At 39.8% G+C, this 20,324-nt stretch overlaps 2 protein-coding genes across 3 annotated transcripts; both read right to left on the bottom strand.

The window, feature by feature from the left end:
- Window positions 1-6: 6 nt before the first annotated feature.
- On the bottom strand, window positions 7-11,882 carry LOC133477179 (phosphoribosyl pyrophosphate synthase-associated protein 1-like). 2 transcript variants are annotated; one of them, XM_061771654.1, is made up of 11 exons: window positions 11,342-11,882; window positions 9,028-9,080; window positions 8,853-8,919; window positions 8,267-8,439; window positions 7,933-8,048; window positions 7,114-7,169; window positions 6,807-6,952; window positions 3,884-3,928; window positions 2,942-3,012; window positions 1,459-1,605; window positions 7-309 (listed from the first exon to the last, which is right to left on the bottom strand). In XM_061771654.1, the coding sequence occupies exons 1-11, from the start codon at window positions 11,503-11,505 to the stop codon at window positions 151-153; spliced, it is 1,197 nt and encodes a 398-aa protein (XP_061627638.1). In that variant the 5' UTR covers window positions 11,506-11,882; the 3' UTR covers window positions 7-150. The 2 variants fall into 2 exon arrangements, with proteins under 2 accessions (XP_061627638.1, XP_061627640.1); XM_061771656.1 differs by lacking the exon at window positions 3,884-3,928 and having other exon boundaries at window positions 11,342-11,881.
- A 459-nt stretch (window positions 11,883-12,341) lies between these two features.
- On the bottom strand, window positions 12,342-20,293 carry si:dkey-45d16.4 (uncharacterized). The gene is made up of 9 exons (XM_061771652.1): window positions 20,159-20,293; window positions 18,880-18,992; window positions 16,956-17,152; window positions 16,347-16,469; window positions 15,883-16,024; window positions 15,684-15,792; window positions 14,806-14,896; window positions 14,512-14,700; window positions 12,342-13,446 (listed from the first exon to the last, which is right to left on the bottom strand). Exons 3-9 carry the CDS (start codon window positions 17,131-17,133, stop codon window positions 13,319-13,321), a joined length of 960 nt encoding a protein of 319 aa, XP_061627636.1. The 5' UTR covers window positions 17,134-17,152; window positions 18,880-18,992; window positions 20,159-20,293; the 3' UTR covers window positions 12,342-13,318.
- Window positions 20,294-20,324: the final 31 nt, after the last annotated feature.

The following is a 20,324-nucleotide window of genomic DNA, read 5'->3' as shown; positions in this document are numbered from 1 at the left end:
GCAATGTATGTCACCCAAGAAAAATAGTTTTATTTGCCAAATGGTGAGAAGCTGCATGCGATACATCATGTCTGTATAAGCGAAAACACTTGTCAAATATTGTTCCCACGATCATGCTCGGTGATGTAGTGTCATTTGTTGTGTGTTGCCTCAGTCGTCCACGGCGATGTTCCGGAACAGGTAGGCCATGGATTCTCCGTTGTGGATGCGGCGGATGGCCTCGGCCAGGATCATGCTCACATCCACCGTCCTGATCTTTGGACACTGCAGCTTCTGCACCTCGTGGGGCACAGTGTTGGTCACCACCACCTGGGGTGAGGGAAAGGGGGTGGGGGGTGAGAGGTGGGGCAAGTGCCACACTTTCAGCCTATCAAGAGCTTGACTACAGCTGCGGTTAATCTTTCACACCCCCACGACAACGTCGACCGCTTTTCACAGGTTTTTACAGCACAGCTATTTACAGGAGATAAGAGATTGGGCTGGGCTGCGAGTAGCAAAAATCCGCAGATAATTTATGCCCATGAAATGGGGGGGGTGGGGAGTGATTTTTTTTGGGGGGGGGGTTCTGTTGTTCCCAGAGCAAAGAGAATATATGTCTGCAGGTAATGGTGTTTGCTCTGTTGGTATGTTGTGCAGCTCTGTGCGTGTTAAAGTAGCCGTTATTTGAAGGTTTAAAATTACCGCAACATCGATGTTTGCCCATCTATGGCATTTCACATAAAATGTCAGCATTAAGCTTACGCCACATCAAACTATATGGTTTAGTTGAAAATGTTGGTGTTAAAATATACGACGTTTAATTCGCTTTTGTTGTATGCTTGTTGTTTGAAGGTTGATTACTGTAACAGCAATGCTAATTTTACTTAGCCCAATTATGGTGTTTTACTTAATATGTTAGCATAAATCTAGCTTCCATTAAATGAAGAGACAAGGTTTGGTTGAACATTTTCTTTTACGTTTCACTTTTTGCATTATACTTCAACTGGGAGTAACAAATAAACAGCTTGAAGTAAGCACACTACGCCTCTTTATTTACATAACTGTGGGAGTCTTCTTTTTTGGCTTCTTCAAAGTGATGGTATATAATAATTTCCCATTTCTTGAAATTGACAAGAGTGAGAAAAGGCGCTAAGGAATACCTCAAAAAGTGCGTTTTAATAAGTTCAATTGTGTTTCAATAGGTTTCCCCTGGGAGGGGTAAAACTATCTTTTAAAAATAAGTTTGTTATATGGTTTCGCTCTCTACTTTCACCTGTCACAGGTGGGCGTGAAATGTACCCCCCGCTATGAACGGAGGTTCACTCTATTCCCTCGATGAATGCCGCACCAGTTAGGAAATGAGCAAAAGTAAGGGTATGATTGAGGTCTATACAGCGCTAATTACAGCCATTTTGGAAGCCCAGCCATGTCCTCATTTGCATATCTTTACATATTTGATGCTGGAAATCCGGTTTTTACCTCATCAATGGCAGACTCCTCAATGAGTCTGGGCGCCTCGGCAGACAGCAGGCCGTGCGTGGCCATGATGAAGATCTTGTAGGCGCCTCGCTCCTTCAGGATCTCTGCGGCGGCGACAAACTCCTCCACGTCGTCGATGATGTCATCCTAACATATTCAATCTTGTTTTAATCATTTTCTCAAAGGATTTTCAATCAGGGACTAACACAAACCTAATTTAAAATGACCTCATTTAACCTTCGGGGGGAAAAAAAATTAAAATTAAAGGCCAGTTAAAGACTCTCTAATCAGCTTGATGTGATTGCAAGAGGGGTTTGTAATGTTTAATTAGTTCTTTAAACATCATAAACTTGGATTTGCTATCATCACGCTCAAGTGCGCTTGCTGTGAAAATTGTCCTCTGATGAATTCTAATGAATAATTAAACAAATATGTTTTCCCCTTAAACTGTCAGTCATAAATGTTTTATTAAAGACTGATTGCCTATTACAATTTATTAGAAATATAAAATATGCATTCATTTGACCTCAAATTAACAGCATTAAAAAAATAATTTCATTGATACGGATGAGTATGAGCGTAGAAGCGAAAAGAAGAAAAATGTAAAGTTGCGAGAGGTAACAAAGCAGTAATGTTACATGCGAACATAGTAATATTTCATGTCAAACTATGATGAGAAAAATGTCAAATAAAAATGTATAAAAGTGGAAACAAATTAACGGAAAAATTTGCAAAAAGGTCAAGTTACAAGAAAAACAATCCAAGTTTTATTATTATAAAAATATAAATAAATATAAAAGCAAGAAGAAAAAAACGAAAAAAAAACCTTGAGAAATGTTGCAACATTCCGACGAAGTCACGTCTTCAGTGCTACATATCAAAGTCTAAAGTTGCAATATTACAAGTTGTAACCATGTGAAAATTTATCTTTTTTGGAAAAGGCTAACTACACAAACACAGTCATAAGGTTACAAGAAAAAAGTCCTAATTTATAAGAATAAAGTTGTGATATTACAAGAAAAGTCAGTGTTCCAAGAAAAAAATACTATGTGAAAAAAAGTCAGAAGGCAAATATTGAGTGAGAGAATATTCAGTAATAAATTGTCATTTGCTGAGAATAGTTACTCAGTCAAAAGGAAAAAATCATGTGACAAGAAAAAAGTAAGGAAAAAAAGTCAAGAAATTAATAGGGATGTACTTTCAAGAAAAGTCTTGATTTTACATGTAACGAGAAAAAGTCATCTTGTTACAGGGAAAATGTCAAAACAATGTCAGAGGTGGGTAGAGTAGCCAAATACTGCACTCAAGTAAGAGTACTGTTGCTTGAAAGTAATATGACTCAAGTAAAAAGTAATCCTCCAAATAATTACTGAAGTAAGAAAGTACTCAATGAAAATATCAGTGTTGTGTTACACATTTTACATGATATTAGTACTAACAAGTAAAAGTATGTATAAAGTCCTATCAAGGTTCACGGTCTTACAACAATGATGGCAATTCTTCCACCCACATCCCCGACGACACTGATCGGTGGCTTCTCCTTGGCCATCATCACTAAAAACACACAAACAAACACAAAGTTACACAAGCCCCAGACAAGACTGAACCTTCAAAGTGCAATCAGGAGCAGATTCCTCGAGGGAATGGAGATTTGATGCGAAGGAATTTGGTTCAAACCTGCCAAAAGGCATGCAAGACTCAATTAGCCCACCAGCTTACGCAGCGCAAACAATTGGCACACGATGAATGATTTTGCACTCCATACCAACATTGTCATGATTTATGTGTGTAGTGGTCGTCCTTTACGAACCAGAGTCGATCATTATTTGGAATCAAATATTTCCAGGATATGCAATGTCGTAAAAATGAGTCATTTCCAGAACTCAAGAGAAGGTTTACGATTCAAGTAAATGAAGGGATACCAAATAATCATCGACCAAAGCTAGAACCCTCCACCCGCACGCAGCAGCCATAACCACCAAACAGGCAAACTGCTGTAAAAATTATGACAAATTGTCAAGTTATTGCCAACAGCAAGGGACTTCATTTGGAGACACTTCAATTCAAATGCAAGAAGCGGCAGTGGCGTCGCTATCATTGACAAAGTATCACAATAGCATCCTGAGTTACTGTGAAATTCACCCTTTTAATTGTTAGCCTGCATTCAGAAACCAAAAGCTTAAGTAGCAATCTCTAACACAATTAATACAGTTGATGGCCTTCCCAGTTCCTAAGCCATCCCACCCTCCATCGGGTCCAAAGAAAGGGGTCGTATCAGACATTAATCCGATCCAAACCGTTAATGCGAGCCCAAATGCAAGGACGCATGAAAAGGAAATCCTCAGAAAAGCCCCATTCCATGCAAGGAAGCAACCCGACACGAGCTGGAGGCAGAAATGGAGTCAGGCACTCATTGGGTGCATACTTGGAAGCTCAATCCCAGGAAACGGGGCACGAGATCCGCTGCCGCCTGTGTTGGCGAAAAACATTGAATGAGGCACAGCAGGATGGGGAAAAACAGAAATAGGACAAAAACGCAGCTAATAAAGTGGTGAACTTCTCACTCAATATGTGGGCCTAAGCTATTCTGTCAACCATCCATTTTCTCTTGCGCTCGTCCTGGCGAGGGTCGCGGGTGACCCATCTTACGAGATGCCCTGGATTGGTTGCCAGCCAATAGCAGAGCACATACAAACAAACAAGCTCACATTCACACCTATGGACAATTTAGTCATTAATGAACCTAACATGCAAGTTGTTGGAATGTGAGCCAAAAACCACACAAGCGCACAGGGATGTTCAAATGGGGATTCAAACCTGGATCTGTGTACTGTGAGGCAGACATGCTAACCACTACGCTTGAAAGAGAAAAAAAAAAAAAGGTAATGAAATGAGGAACATATTACTTGATTAAAGCAAAATGATTCCCCCTGTTCAGCGGCCCAAAAAGAAAACACTGACCTTGGTGACACGGCTGAAGGACAAAAAGATGCAGTTGTTCCCAAACAATCGGAGGAACAGGAGATAAGGCGACACGAGGCACAGACGGCTTCATCAGGGTCATCCAAACAATCGGAGGAGCGACTGACAAATGAGCCAGCACGTTGAATCTCCCACACCCCTCCCTGCCCCATTGGAGCAAAGCCCAACGCAAAACTCACTCACTACTAGCATAAATTCTCTGCTAGGTGTGACGGACAGGATGAAGACGATTGTTGAGAAAGTTAGTTTTAATCAACTCAGCAATTTGTTGAACTTAAATGGACTTTTTGACAAATTTCAATCAGCTTTCCGAACTCATCACAGTACAGAATCTGCTCTTATCAAAATGCTAAATGATATAAGGTTGAATACTGACTCAGGAAAAGTGTCAATTCAGGTCTTACTCGACCTCAGTGCGGCTTTTGATACGGTAGATCATAATATACTGCTGACCAGGTTGGAAACGTGGGGAGGACTAAATGGAACAGTTCTTAAATGGTTCAGGTCCTACCTGGAGGAAAGGAGTTATTTTGTAACCATTGGAAGTGTTCAATCTCATCAAATAGCAATGACCTATGGGGTCTCTCAAGGGTCAGTTCTTGGACTCCTCCTGTTCAGTCTGTATATGCTACCCTTGGGTCAAATTGTTCAGAACTTCACTATCATAGCTATTCAGATGACACACAGTTATATCTAGCAGTGTGTCCAGATGACTACAGTTCAATTGAGGTGTTGTGTCACTGTCTAAAACGTAAATAACTGGATGAGCCAAAATTTTCTTCAATTAAACCACAATAAAACTGAGATATTCAATTAAACCACAATAAAACTGAGATAATTGTTTTTGGCAATAAAGAGTATTGCTGTTAGTAAATACCTGGAGTCACTCTCTTTAAAAACCAAAGACCAAGTCCGAAACCTTTGTGTTCTGATAGATTCCAACAGTCATATTAAATCAATTACTATAACTGCCTTCTACCATCTGAAGAACATATCCAGAGTGAGGGCTTGCATGTGTCAAGCGGACCAGGAAAAGCTTAGCCATGCTTTTATCTCAAGTAGACTTGACTATTGTAATGGTCTTCTGACTGGACTCCCTAAAAAGAACGTTAAACAGCTGCAGCTCATTCAGAATGCTGCGGCTCAGGTTCTGACCAGAACAAAGAGGTCAAGAGCATATTACTCCAATTCTGAAGTCTTTACACTGGCTTCCAGTTAACTTTAGAATACATTTTAAAGTTCTGCTACTGGTCTATAAATCACTAAACAGTTTAGGTCCTGAATACATGAATGAAATGCTAATGGAATATAAACCCAGTAGGGCTCTGAGATCGACAGACTCAGGTCAAATAGTGGAGCACAGAGTCCACAGCAAATATGGTGAAGCAGCATTTAGCTATTATGCTGCACACAAATGGAATAAGTTGCCAATAGAAGTGATGTCAGCCCCAAGTGTGCATGTTTTTAAGTCCAGGTTAAAAACTCTTTTTTCCCATGCATTTCCACTTTTAAATGATATTTCTTGCACTGTACGCTGTTTTAATTGTATTTTTTTCTCTCTTTGATTTAAATATTTATAAGCCGTTTTTTTCCCTTTGTTTTAAAATTATTTTAATCATGTAAAGCACATTGAGTTACCTTGTGTATGGAATGCGCTATATAAATAAATTTGCTTTGCTTTGCACAACAGTAAAACAAGTAGACATAGCAAGCCTTAAAAAAAAAGAGTCTTAAAACTAGTGATTGTCCTATTTAAAAAAAAATACCTTATTCATAACCAGCAATACAATTTCAATAAGTTATCATACCTTAAGATTGTTAACCCCCCAAAAAATTTTAATGCAAGCGGAATGCGTTTACCCACATGAAAAAAATGCTTGTTCAGAAGAAATATTTTGGCAGGCAATGAACAATCATTCATCTTGGTTATATTTTAGTTTCTGCAGTCTGGGTTAACATGCTGTCACTTTTTTTTTTTTTTTTTTTTTAAATTCCCAACCCGGATAGACTAATTTATATATAAAAAAAACCAAATAAATAAATAAATTTTAAAAAGCTGTATTCAATTTAGAGGACAGGGTGGGGGACCTTTTATGAGTAAAGTATCTACCTAGTTCAGTTTTTATAAAGTCCTCCAAGGGACATACTACATTTATAAAAAGGTAAGGGACGACCTGACAAATTGTTATTATTATATATTAAAAGCCTTTCTGTGTGGGGAGAGCAAGTTTTGGGGATTTTTATAACAGTTCTTCTGAAGTTTTATTACTTTATAGAACTGTAAAGTGGGACGTAGTTTCCGTTGAGTTACATTGTGTCAACCATAGAACTTTCATCAGGTACGCGTAAATGGACGACAGTCTTACACGGCAGCTCCAGGCCGGTGTGTCCCGCGCTGGGGCGAGCCGGCGGGGGCGAGTACAGCCCGTCGCCCGCGTTGGACTCGAGACCGGGAGCGGTGCCGTGCAGGACGGCCAGACCGAGCCGCAGTCTCTCGGCGTAGGACTGAGCCCTGAGACACACAAGCGGCAACGAAACTGACAAATGAGCAGACGGATGTACAAACACAAAAATAGAAAGCAGGGAAGACGTGTGCACAGAGGAATGGAAATATCCACTATGACAGCAGGAGAAATAAATAAAGTTGAAATATGTAAAAAGTTGTCTCGTTACCGCTTGGCAGCCGACGGGGACTTTGCAACAATGACAGCGTTCCTGTAGTCTGGGATCTGAGAGCCGTGGGAACAGACCAGAAAGATCTATTACCCGACAGCCGATCTTGCATATCATATAAGATCACTTGACAAAAAAAAAACAACAAGCAAAAATCCTTGGTGTGTGAATTGCAATAGTACATTATCACAATATGGCGATTACACAATCATTGATATACTGTATACGAAGAAAATCAGCGACAACACAAGCATGTGCACAGACATTTTTGGGGGCAGGTGCTCGAGCCCAAAAAAAAAAAAAAAAAAAAAAAAAAGGAAAATTATTCATACGATTAAGAAAAAAAAAACAGTACTATGTATTTAATGTATGTATTTATTTCTGCTAACACAATCAGCAAAGTCAACAATACAAGTATTAAAGGAAGTGAATAGAGGCGACGGTGGATAGAAAAAGTCAACACAGCCCTGTTCAAATGACAGGTTTTTGGAAGGAGAGTGGCTGGGGGCAAGGCAGGAGCACATGTACAATCCCTCCAAGGACTCGAATAAATGCGGTTCAGATTTCAAAATACTTTGGGTAAAATTGATGACAGAGAGGATCATTTTTCTTTTAAATACTGATTAATAAAGACAAAAATGGCCTGCAGCAAAAAGGATTATTATTTTTTGCTTCAGGGAAAAGGGGCACCCAGTGGCTGTGTGTGCACGTGCCTATATCCCTTTTTTTTTTTTTTTTTTCAAGAAAAAGCTGCCTTATTCATACTGTACACTGTGATATTTTATGCCCCAGTCTGAGAGTAGTGTAACGTAGCATCACCTCTTCTTGGATGTACTGGATGAGGAAGGGGGAAGCTCTCAAGTTGTCGACGGGGAAGCTGAAGAAGCCCTGGATTTCCTTCTGATGGAGGTCCATGGTGATGATGTGGGTCAACCCTGCAACATAAACGGAACAAACATAAACAATGCCATCCAATAATGGTCACCTCAGAGAGAGGTATTAATGTGAATGTGTTTGTTGTTGTGGTTTTAGTTTGCTGTGGTGTAAAAGTGCACGAAGCCACACTGCGTGCCGTTTTTAGAAATGTCGTTCGCTTATATAGCAACGTGATAAATGAGTCACATCGGTGACAGAATTAACGGAGCGCACTTACCAGCTTTAGCCAACATGGCGGCAAGTAGTTTGCAGACGATGGAGCCCCTCTTCCTCATCTTGCACTGCTTACTGTAAGGGAAGTACGGGATGACCCCGATGATGTTCTTGGCGCAGGACGTTTTCAGGGCATACGCCATGATCAGCAGTTCCATGATGGCCGTGTTGACGTCTCTGGAAAACAACATGGTCAGATTGTCTCAGGGAATATTAACTTTCTAGTTGTGGGTCAAAGCAGAGTTGAATCGCTGAACATAGCGAACGGCACACCAAAGTGTGGCGTGCAAAAGTATTTTGGCTCCTTTACTGATAGCACTAAACAAAATCCAATGCAACCAATTTTTAGCTAATTAGTAAACATGAGTCAACGTGTTTAATAAAATTACAGTAAAACTGTTCTGGTCTTTCAAATATGGCTTTCCCCAAAAAAGAGATGCAGGCGGCTGATTTCTTTTGGTTTGGAATTCGTTCCAAAAGAGAATTTCATTTCCCCTCATAATGCTTTTGTTGTAATCACCATATGTCAGTGATCAAATCTTCTTTGATTTCTGCAGGAAATCTTCCTGTGGATTAGGAACTCATCTCACCTGGGAATGGTCTGAATGATGAAGATGTCTTGCCCGCGCACAGACTCCTTCACGTCCACTCTGGTCTCTGCGCACAGTCGATATCAAAGTGGCGAGGACGACGACGACAGTTCAAAAAGGGGGGAGGAGAAAAAAAAGGGAAGCGGACAAGTGAAGCGATCCCTGTTGGCCTTACCTGCATTTCCCTCCTGGTATACCACAGACTTGCCCAACTCTACACCCAAGCGTCTAGGATGGGGGGGAGAAAGTACAAGAGGGTCAACATCACAACACAAATACACCCAGCGGGATTCAGAAAACATCTGCTTCTTTGGTGAGAATCTGGGACAAAGTGCAGATTAAATAAGACCTTCTACACAGTCTGTAAAAGCATCTTGTTACGGCTCTTTGTGAATTTGTGAAATTTCTGCGTGAAAGTGTAGGCGGTCGTGTGGCATGTACGAAACAAGCACTGGACGGCCTTTGCTGAGGTCTTTCCTCATACTGTACCTACTTTTTATAACTATGACTTCTGTTTTGGGAGATTGTTGCTTGCTATCTTGCGCACATACGTTAGAATACAGCCCACTGGCATTCAACATTCTGAGCAAGCCTCAACTTTTATGAAGCGCCTGCAGTTGCGCAATAAAAACATGCAACTAATTATGAGGGAACTGTCATGCGAGAGAATCAATAATTGGCACGCTACAGATGAGGGAAGGCTTGGCGCACAGCTGGTAACCACGCCCAGTTCACCTCACTCAACCGCAGTCTTTGATGCAAGGGACAAGGACGGCTCGTTCCTGTCCAGGCATGACTGGGGAAACCCAACACAATTCCCTTTCACAGTCATATTGAATCCTGACAAAATACGAAGTCCTAAGGGGCCACTGACGGTCTGGCTGCTTGTGAATTTAAAGCTCTTCAGCAGGAAAAGATGACGTTTTGAGGCATGTGTCCATAGGACAGGAAATCAGTCGGCCAACAATAAGCAAAGTATGTTTGCTTTCAGATGGGATAACTCATTCTTTATTTTTCCTAATAAGATTTTCATGATGAACAATTAAATCAGGAAAACAAGACAAATCCAGAATCTGTGCTCGGCAAACTTCCTAGGAATGAAAGCGTCCGTCTGCCCAGTACTCTGCTTTCTCATGATTCTTCATGACAACTCCAACAGGAACAAACCAGTCACAATCCAAAGACTAGCTATAAGACGGACGGATTGTTGCAGCCAAACATCACACAGCAATCCACCATTTTCTGATGTTGGCTCTCAAATTTATATGTTGAAACACTCATTAAGCACCGCTGTTTCAGTTCAACTGGCTCCCGACGAAGTAGACATTGAAAACGTGCCCTGGAGTGGCGGTACAAGTTAAGATGGCGGAGAAAAGGCTCAGCGAAGTCAACGGGCTCCTGGGAAGCAAGTTAACATGGTTACAATCCTATTATTTGCAACTCATCAGAGTTCACACACAATATGCCAGCGGACTCAAAACGCACCCAAATCAATAATAACAAGTGCTAATAAAATTATGCAGAGATATAGAGGAAATTGGTGGAAGCACAAGGAAGAACTTCATTACTTAAAAATTCATTTTGCATTAGTTTATTGCAGTCATTTTTTTCTTTTATTACCATTTATTTATTGTTGTTTATTTTGTATTGTTTAATGTTGATCATTGTTCTCCAAAGTAAAAGCAGATGTTTGCAAATGTCTTAAACACAAAAGATAATTAGTCTGCTTTCATGAAGGAGTACAGAAATCAGAATATTTACTTTCAAAAGGCTGAAATCAGAGGATTTGGACAATCTAAGTTAAACAATGGCTGTAAACGATTAATCAATTATCCAAAGTTATCGATTCATTTGATGAGCGATTAGTTGTCGATTAATCAATTCATTATGAAAAACTCATTCAATGAACCTTGCATTCATGTTTTTGGAAAGTGGTTGGAAGCCAGAGTAGCTGGAGAAGAACCACCTGAGACTCAAACCTTGAACATCCAAACTGTGAGGCAGTAACCCTAACCCACTAATTCAACGCTCTGTCTTGTCTAAACTGAAGCAGAAATTACAACACTTTGCATGTCATTTAGATGTACACGTGACATATAGTCACAGTGTGACGACAAAAGCAAACATAATATTGCAAATTCATGCTAAAACTGAAAATATGGCCTATCACAAAAAACAAAAATAAAAGACATAAAACATTGCTCTTCAACAAGTTAGCTTCTTTATCAAAATGCAGTTTTTTCTGGTCAAATATGTAAGTTGTGCACTCTTTTTGTTGTTGGTGTCACCAGCTACTGTACTTCTGAGTACTGCGCATGCGTACTTGTGTGTGCCCCCCACCCCAAAAAAAAACAAAACACACAGACAGAGCATCGGGCCAACTGCACCTCCGTGTCAAGGACCAAGCTAGCAAAAAAATAATAATAAAATAAAATAAATTATTAATTTTTTTAAAACGAAGAGCAACAATGGCGACGCCGTGGACTTACTCTGTTATCTTCTTGGCGAGCTCGGCGCAGGCGGCGCTGGAGTTGGCGGAGAAAACCCGGTATCCACTTTTTGACACGTTCATTTTGGAGAAACCATACGAGAGTTTGGGCGTTCCAGAGCGTTTCACCAGATACCCGTGACCGCCGAAACGCCTTACCGGCATGTTGTTTCACAGCCCCGCAAGCTTCACTTTCCGCCTTCTTTTTTTTCTCCTCCAAATATCAGAACGACCACGATAATTTTCTGAAATGTGGTGTTGAGGAAAAAAGAGATAATAAGGCAGCAGGCGAAACTATGTGCTAACTTTCCACGATGGAAGGACCTCCACACTCAAGCTAAAAGCAGCTATCCATCCTAAAGTGCTCTCCCTGTGCGGGTGAGCCACTAAAACGAACTCAGGCTATGTTTTAACACTTCTTATTAGTTTACCACACACCGCAAATTTTGTGTATAAAGTGTGACAAGTAAGACTCGAGTGATGTAAACTCAACTTCGGCTACACCGACTCTTATATGACGAGAAGAAAAAAACAGACCTTTCGCCGAGCCATTCAGAGGCTACGTAGAGCCGAGAGGGGGGCGTGGAGTAAACGGCATTGACCAATCCGTGTGTGAAGTGCGCGTGACGCCATCTTAAAGCGCGACTAACTAATTCAACTTTAACGGCGAAAGTGTGCTTTTCTTTTTTTTCTGACTAATACAAACATTGGGTCAATTTTTACATTTTAACTTTAGAATCTCGGCGTTACCTTATCAGTGCCCTATGTTTCCTACATCTGATTATCAAACAAAACTCTATCAGAGCAGGAAGAAAAAATGTACAGTACAGTATTTTTAAATCAATCAAAATATAAATCATATAGCATGTCCTCGGTTTACGACGTGTGTACAAAAAGATAATTGGGAAAACAATTGTACATTTTTCTAACATCCTTGGCACAATATTTCTAGTTTCTACTTTAAAAAAATTAAGTCATTACAACTGGAAAAAAAAATGTCACAAATAGCATTAGATGTAAAGAAACTAGTGCTGGTGTGAACCTCAACAGACACTTTCACTCTGTTTCAAAAACATACAACCTATTAATTAATTACAGAGCCCCTATTGGGGACATTAGAAAAAAATTGCAAAACTGCTAAACTTTCATACATACTGTACTTCCAGATCAGTTTGGCCTTGGCCCTTGCTACTTTGAATAAGGGATATTCCATTTTTGATAAAAAATGCATCGACATATTTGTAATAATGACTCAGGATAAACAACAATGTTGTGTTATATATTTTTTTAATCACACTTTTAAAAGTGAACTTAACTATTAAAATGGTGAATGGCTCAAAAATTTACCATTTGAATTTTGTGATTTTAGTTAATCTCCAACAGGAAGTCATTTTTCTTGGTTTCCAAATAAAAGTAAATAACAGTAATTTTATAACATATGTCCCAAGTTTAAGCAGTGTTTATGATGACTGATGTTCCAGATAAAAATGACAAAAACAAGAGCATTACATCATCCTTTCAAGTCCTGTTCCAGTCAAACTATCCAAATCACTTCTCTAAAATAAATTATGCACATTAATGAACATTTTCAATATGCTAAGGTGCTTCTTAAATGTATCACTGACAGTAAAATACCCCAAATAAACTCTAAACGGCAGACTAAAGCTTGATTAATGCTACTGCGTCTTCACTGTTATTAAGCAGTGTTTCCATAACCAAGCGTAATTAAACCTCACCGCTTGTTTATCGGTTTCAGTGCAACTTAAGGTCACAGCTAATGGATTACTTGACAGTGGTAGAATCGGTACGATTTTGCAGCAAGGATCGCCACACCCTAAAATCACTGCGCCAAACCCTTTCTGCATTCCATTTCATGTCATAAATGAGTGTTTTGATTCAATCACCTTGAAGGACTCTTTTTGTTAGATACAGTACCATTGTTGTGTTTTACTGTGTGTAACTCGAGCATTTCTCAGGTTCAACTTTTGAGCACCTTCTCTTTGAGCAAGTCCAAGATGACCTGCCTCTCTTGGCTCTCCAGCTCAAATCTTCCTTCCCGTTCCTTTCTTTCCGCTTCCAGACGCTCCCTTTCCAAGGTGATCTTACCTGGAGAATAAAACCATCAGATAAATGTTAATTATTGTACAGGGTGTTGTTAAAAAAAAGAAAAAAAGTGAAATAAATTTGAAGTCTAATTACTTAGCCAATTCTCGCTCAAACAACCTCGACTTTTAATGAGGAAATATTTTGTTAAACTTGAGTTGAATTTTTGCTTCATGTTTTTTAAAATATTTTTTTTCCCACTGTGAAGAATGATATTGAAAAGGCCTTTTGCGCGTTATAATATGCTGGAATGCAGTCAAACGCGTGTGCAGTGTGATCTTTCGAGGCAATGTAATAAAAATACACCAACTGGGAATCTGATTTGGACACCAAAAATTCAAAGAGGAAAGCAAAAAGGAAACTACGTGTGACGGCTGGATAGACACAGATAATGTCAGAACATGTGAGAGGCAGTGGTGTGTATTAAACATTTCTGAAATCCATTATAAAATCTATATCCATTTAGATTTGTATGAAGTTTGAGTAATACATGTTTTATTTTTCATCGTAAATCCTATTTAATCCGCTATATGCGGAACGTCACATGACCAAACCTGGAAAACGGGATAGTTGACTTCCTGTGTATGCTACGCTCACGGTTTGATTACGTGATTGCTTTAAGCCGAACCTGCTAAAATGTTGGTGTCTTCAGACAACAGTTAAATAAATGTATATAATTGATTTATGCAAATATGATATGATACATATAAACACAAAAGAAGCCTTAACATCAAAAATTTTAATATTTGGAGGCTCTGTGGTATTATCTTGTGTTGATCCAGCAGATGAGATGAGAGGTAAAACATCTTCTAAGACAAGCACAACAGTCCAATTGCGATCAATTCAAGGACCTGGATGAATGAGAATATTCACAGGCATATTGAGTAGACATTTTGAAATTTTATTTAAGCCCATCTTTGAATGGCCTGGCCCATCTGTCAGTTTTAAAGACCCGAACGTTTGCCCACCCCTGGGCTAGGACGCGAGTTACTCATGAGTTTCATACTTTAAAGGATGTCACATTTTTGGAAACACGCGTGGTTGACCATACATGGGTTTGAACCTTACACCTCTGGATCTCAAGCTCCTCCCGGCAGAGGGCGAGTTCCTCCTCCCGCAGCCGCTGCTCCGCCTGGTAGCGTTTCTCCAGGAAGCTGAGAATCTCCGAGTAGGTCTGGCAGCAGCACTGGCACGCGCGTTTGGACGTGGGCGCCGTCGTGAGCTCGGTCATTTCAGCGTGATCTTCTTCAGGTTCACCTGGGACATTTTAAAGGCTATATTTTATGCATTCACGGGTCCACTTCAAACCCCCCTTTTCCCGTTGGTACCTTAGCAATGCGGGAAAAAGTGACAAATGTTTACCTCCTGGACTTAGTTGTATGATCGGTAGCTGAGGTTTGTCCTGTTCTGGGATACTAAGCTCCTCTATGGCTCGCTTTCTCAACTCGTCACCCTGGGGAAAATATAAGAACATGAGAATAATAATCGGAAGGAAATGTGGAGCTAAGCTCCATAATGGTGGAATAAGAGTATGTAGAAGCATCCAATCACTGCATACTGACAGCATGAAGTTGATACTGTATATAAATACTAGAAACTGGGCTTTCATTTGTATAGCGCTTTTCTACCGTCAAGGTACTACTTGAGCCATGCTGCCCAGGCTTCACAGATGTATCTCAATAAAATGGAGCATTGTTGAAAACTATTGATTTCAGTATAATTTAAAACATGAAAGCCATTGTACATACTGTAGATTCACGAAGCAGTGAAATATTTCCTGATTGAATTTTTTAATATATAATTTTAATGATTATAGCTTACAACTGACAAAAAAAAAATCCAAATCCATCACCTCAATAAATGAAAAGATCACATAAGAAACCATCTAAGCATGTGTAATACAGACAGAAAGGTCGGGAAAAGCCTACTAGAACATCAGAACTTTATTTGCGGTTCATCAGAGGCACTTTAAATGGCAGCAGGTGTGTGCTGCTGACTCCCATTTAACACGAGTTTGAAAGTGATTGGTTCATTCTGAACACACTTATAAGAGGGTGTGCATACTTGCGCAACCAGCATTATCTTAGTTGTTTATTTTTAGTTTCCCTCTAGAGAAGATATTTTTTTTTCCCCCAATTGAGGTGTACAGCTTATAGGTCACAAAAACCTGGCATTTGAACAGGGGTGTGTAGACTTTTACATCCACACAACGCTTCCTTTTTTCTGAGTTTGCCGCTCACTTGATATTGAATGAAGTCTCCGCCGGCAGCCACGCCCTTCTCAGCCTCCAGCTCCAACACCTCATGTAGCAGATCCTCCTTTTCTGCGTATAAGGCCTCGCTCCCAAACCTGCAGTTTAAAATTAGAGGCAAAACGAATCCCGTTGAACGCGACGCTTTTTTGTTGTTGTCGATGTTACGGATGTTGGCGTGCGCGTACCTGCGTAAACCGGGGAAGTCTTGCTTCTTGTAGTAATCCAGCAGCAGCGTGGTCCTCTCGCGACACCGGCGAGCGTCCACCTCAAAGCTTTCCTCGCGGAGGCCCTCTGTCATCAGCTCCCCAACACGGGCCCACACCTTCCCTAAATCATCATTTTATTGTGAGTATAGAATAATTTATTCTTTTATACACAGTTTGAAAATGAACACTGCACACTCTGTGCTAGAACAGCACCCAGTGACAGACTTGAGGGTCCAGCATGAGTCCCCCCTCTCCCGCTACATAAAATCCGGCTATTCAGGTAATGTATTGGAACGCAAGGCATTGTGGGTATTTTGTATGTCATAGTGTGAGCTTCCAGAAACTTCTTCGCTCGCGAGATAGCTGGTGGCTAGCACTTCGTGTCGCGACAACTCAGTGTATATTGCAGCCACCGGAGGCTTTAAGCATATTCAAAAGATAACCTGGTTCTTTGGAGGCAAAGGGGTTCTGGGCGATAACCTCCCTCAACAGGACGATGTCATGGCGGGCGGAAAAACGGACCTGGCGCTTTCTCGGGGTTGTGGCATGGCCAGCAAGGGAATGACCTAAAATTGAGGCAGAATGTTCTACATTAGAATAATAAAACAAGGGTGTCATTTGAAGACAAAAGCAAAAAAATAAATAAAACAAAAAAAAAAAAAAAAGGGAAGGAAAATTGCCAAAATTCAAAGACCAATTGCAGTAGCCGAGTACGGAGTAAATGAAAGTGAGTTCTTGTCTGCATTTGTGGACAATATTCCAAAAACGTGCATTCTAGCTTCATTTAAGACTCTGAATGGCGACCAATCCAGGGTGTACCCCGCTTCTCGCCCAACAGGGGAAAGACAAAGCGCTTCATCTGGTGACCTAATCCACATTTGATTCTGACCCACATGACTGCCATGCCTTATTATTCACAGAAAAACGAGAGAAATGTACTTCAAAACATCCAATCTCACACACATACACAAACTCCCTGGGAGAATTTACTCTCATGTTAAAAGGCGCCACATTCACTGTTGAAGGCTGTGTGTAGGTTCCTTTTCTCTCACCATGAATGGCTCCCTCCAGCGACAGGCGGTCCATGTTTGTGGTCGTTGCATCCGGGTATTGGTGTGACGTAGGCCGCACGTACACGTCCACCCAGCCGTACACGTTGACGTTCTCCTGGCAAGTTCCGGCTGCTGTTGCTCTATGTGGCCACCAGGTGGGGTCAGAGAACTGATTCATCCAGCCAAAGAGTAAACCGCTGAAGAGGTTGAATCCAAAAAGTACAGTATATACAAATGAGCTAATACATTTAATGTAAAATAAAAACATATATTTTTAAATTGTATTATTTACAAAAATAACCACAAATTAAAGTAACAAATGCATTCATTTAAAAATGCATGAAGAATTTAAATAAAATGACTATTACTACTAATGATCAATCACTTAATTGCTCATCGGATTGTTTACTGTTTAAAATGGGATCGCCAATATCTTCCTGTCGTCCCTCACAGTCATTACATTGTTCATATAAGTTTTGGTACAGCTAAAAAGCATTAACAAAGGATTAAAAACATAAAAAGAATACATATGAAATAAAAACATTTATAAATTTTTTTAAAAAACCCTAATATTATAAAAAGTATTGCGATACATCCACTATAATAATTGATAATTGCAATAGAAATTCAATTACATTAAAATTGTATTAATCTTTTGAAATTAAATTCTATTCAAAGAAGATACATATGTATTTACTAAAAATGAAAATTAACCTAATTGAAAATGCAATAAGTATAATATAGCCTATGATGATACTAAAAATAATAGTTTATTTTTAATTTCAGAATATGTTAAATCAATTTTCTTGAATAATAACAATAATATTAAGAAGAAGAATAAACTGAGCATGACTACATTTGCGAAGGCAGCATTTTTGATGCAGGTCATGTGTTTGATCGTGACAAGATTGTGCAGTTGTACCTAATGTTGAGAATTGGGTGTTCAATGAAAAACTGCAATTCGGTTGCATCCTTTACACTGTGGTAGGAAAGTAAGAGTCAATATTTACTGGTCATACCAAAACATAAATGTAAAATCAAACAAGCCCCAGGATCTGTGGACAGATGCACGAGCTCTCACTGATTTGTTGCTGTTTTTGTAAGCAACGACACATTTTCGTGACGTTGTTGCAGAAATGGGGAAACGGAGATAAGCAGCCTGGCAACCTGCTGCATTGCAATCATCTGATTATTTGCTTTCGTATCCGTGGAGCAGAGAATGACTTTTAGTAAAAAGAGGAAATCATCACCACGGATATGCAGTTGGCTCAAATATATTCAAGAAGCCGAATGCATCCATGTACTAAAACTTCTGACATCATTCTGTGTTGTCAACACGACAATGTTGAAGAATCATTGAATTCAATGTTCAAACTTGGCGTTACGTTACAGTAGATTCAGCATATTGGTTAAGTTCAATTTAGTTGGATTTAACTTTTCAGTTCCATACATTTGCATTTTCAGAAAAGTTTTTTTTTTTTTTTTTTTTAAACCTGTTTCGCTAAAATGTTCACTTAACTATTATGCACAATACATTACAATTGAATCATTGTATAAGTAAATAAATCATTACATTCCAGACCACCCCCATGATAGACAAAATCGGTGAAGTAAAATATTAATTTTAGGTAGTAAAATATTTATTTTATTGAATATAAATATCTTAAAAGGTTCATGCATATGATACCAAAACATCTGCATGTGAAGTGCAGGTATAATTTTTGTCGACTCCACTGTGTCACAGCAGAAGCGCAGCACACCTTTCAAAAAGAACCCAATTAAACAAGTTACCTTGAAGTGACGGTCACCATAGTGACCAAGCACCTCTCATTGCCAACCCTGAGATTTAAGCCAAGGTGAACAAACCCGTCCTTTTTACGTCGGTGCGTATGAACGACTGTGTGCTTTGAATGGGCGCTCTTACCAAGTCCTCGTAGTGTTCTCTTGGAGACGTCCTTGTGAGGCAGATGACTCACCGGGCGGACTGGAGCTGCCTCGCCGTCAGCCACTGCGACCTCTGGTTACAATAAGCCGCGCCTACAAAATAAAACATAATAATTGCCTTGAATCCAGTCCAAGTCCCCATAAAAACACCAACAAAATTATTTGGAACATGTAAATCTCCTTATTTGATGTTTAGTTTCACAGTAAACTTCAACCTGGAGTGTCAATATTAATAGCTTAATGAATTCTTTAAAAAAAAGAGGCCACATGCTTTGTGCTTTACATGTGGGATTTGACTGCTGGGCAAGATGGACCCAAAGCTTGTATAAATTGAAATGAACCTGCAAAAAAAAATAAAAATAAAAAAATAAAAAATCCACAGATTAGGTAAAGTCGAGTTTGATGAGGAAGATGATTTATTGAGCCTGAAGGAAATCAGGTAATGATGACATAGGAGGATGTATGCATGAAAAATGTATTGGCTCACGAATGCAGTTTTTTTTCTTCCATCCTTGACTTTTATAACTGATGATTTTGTTGTCATCACACATACACGATTAGATCTCTGTCTCACTGTAAAGGTATGGAGGGTGTATGCGGTTGCCATGGAGACTATTCTTCTTGGCAACACAGATGTGCGCCGGATTGGTCACATGATCTGCGGGAGCCATCGGCCACTGGAAAACCTCACAGGACCACCCGTGAAATTCAGACTACAGCGAGCAATCTATAATATTCATATACTAGTGCAAATGCATGTACTGTATCGTTTTCTGCCTGGTTCGTCAAACGTTATTATGTTGTTATATATTGAGGATTTAAGCGGATTTCATCTTAAATTACAGTATATTAGTATATATAGTTCGCAGGTTTTTTACAATCATGTCTGTGAAACATACTTTAGGCAACTCTATATTTGCTGAAATTAGAGCATTTTTAGGGGCAGGTCCCGGCTGTTTACGCCGGCCCATATATCGCTGGGCCAATGGAGGGTGAGGCTTTCATTACCATGACGACCAGAGTAAGTTTCTGGACTTTTACAACAAGAGCAGTTTGAAATTATGCAAGCAGAGCCCAGAGTGTGGCAGACAATAAGATCATTTTCATTGGCGAAGGCTGCACTTCATACATTCGACGATGTGAATATGTATTGTATGTGGCTAGTTGACACATCACCAAACAAATACCAACCTCCACTACCACAGCAGTTCCTAATGCTAATCTGTGCATCCAATAAAATTCAATGCAGATCTGCTCACCTGTTGCCTTTAACGTAATAGCAGGGGTGTTGCACCGTGGGGGCTGTGGGCCTCTTAGCATGGCAGCGTTTCAGACAGCATACTTCGGCAGGTGTCGCTCAAAAGTGCCTCTGGATCTTCACCCAGCCTAGCATCCTTGTCATGAGCGGAGAAACTCAGTGTGTGG

The sequence above is a fragment of the Phyllopteryx taeniolatus genome, chromosome 4 (genome assembly GCF_024500385.1).
Source record: "Phyllopteryx taeniolatus isolate TA_2022b chromosome 4, UOR_Ptae_1.2, whole genome shotgun sequence".
Taxonomy (NCBI): Eukaryota; Metazoa; Chordata; class Actinopteri; order Syngnathiformes; family Syngnathidae; genus Phyllopteryx; species Phyllopteryx taeniolatus.
Note: the sequence above shows the minus strand (reverse complement) of the source record. Positions and strands in the feature narration are given on the sequence as shown.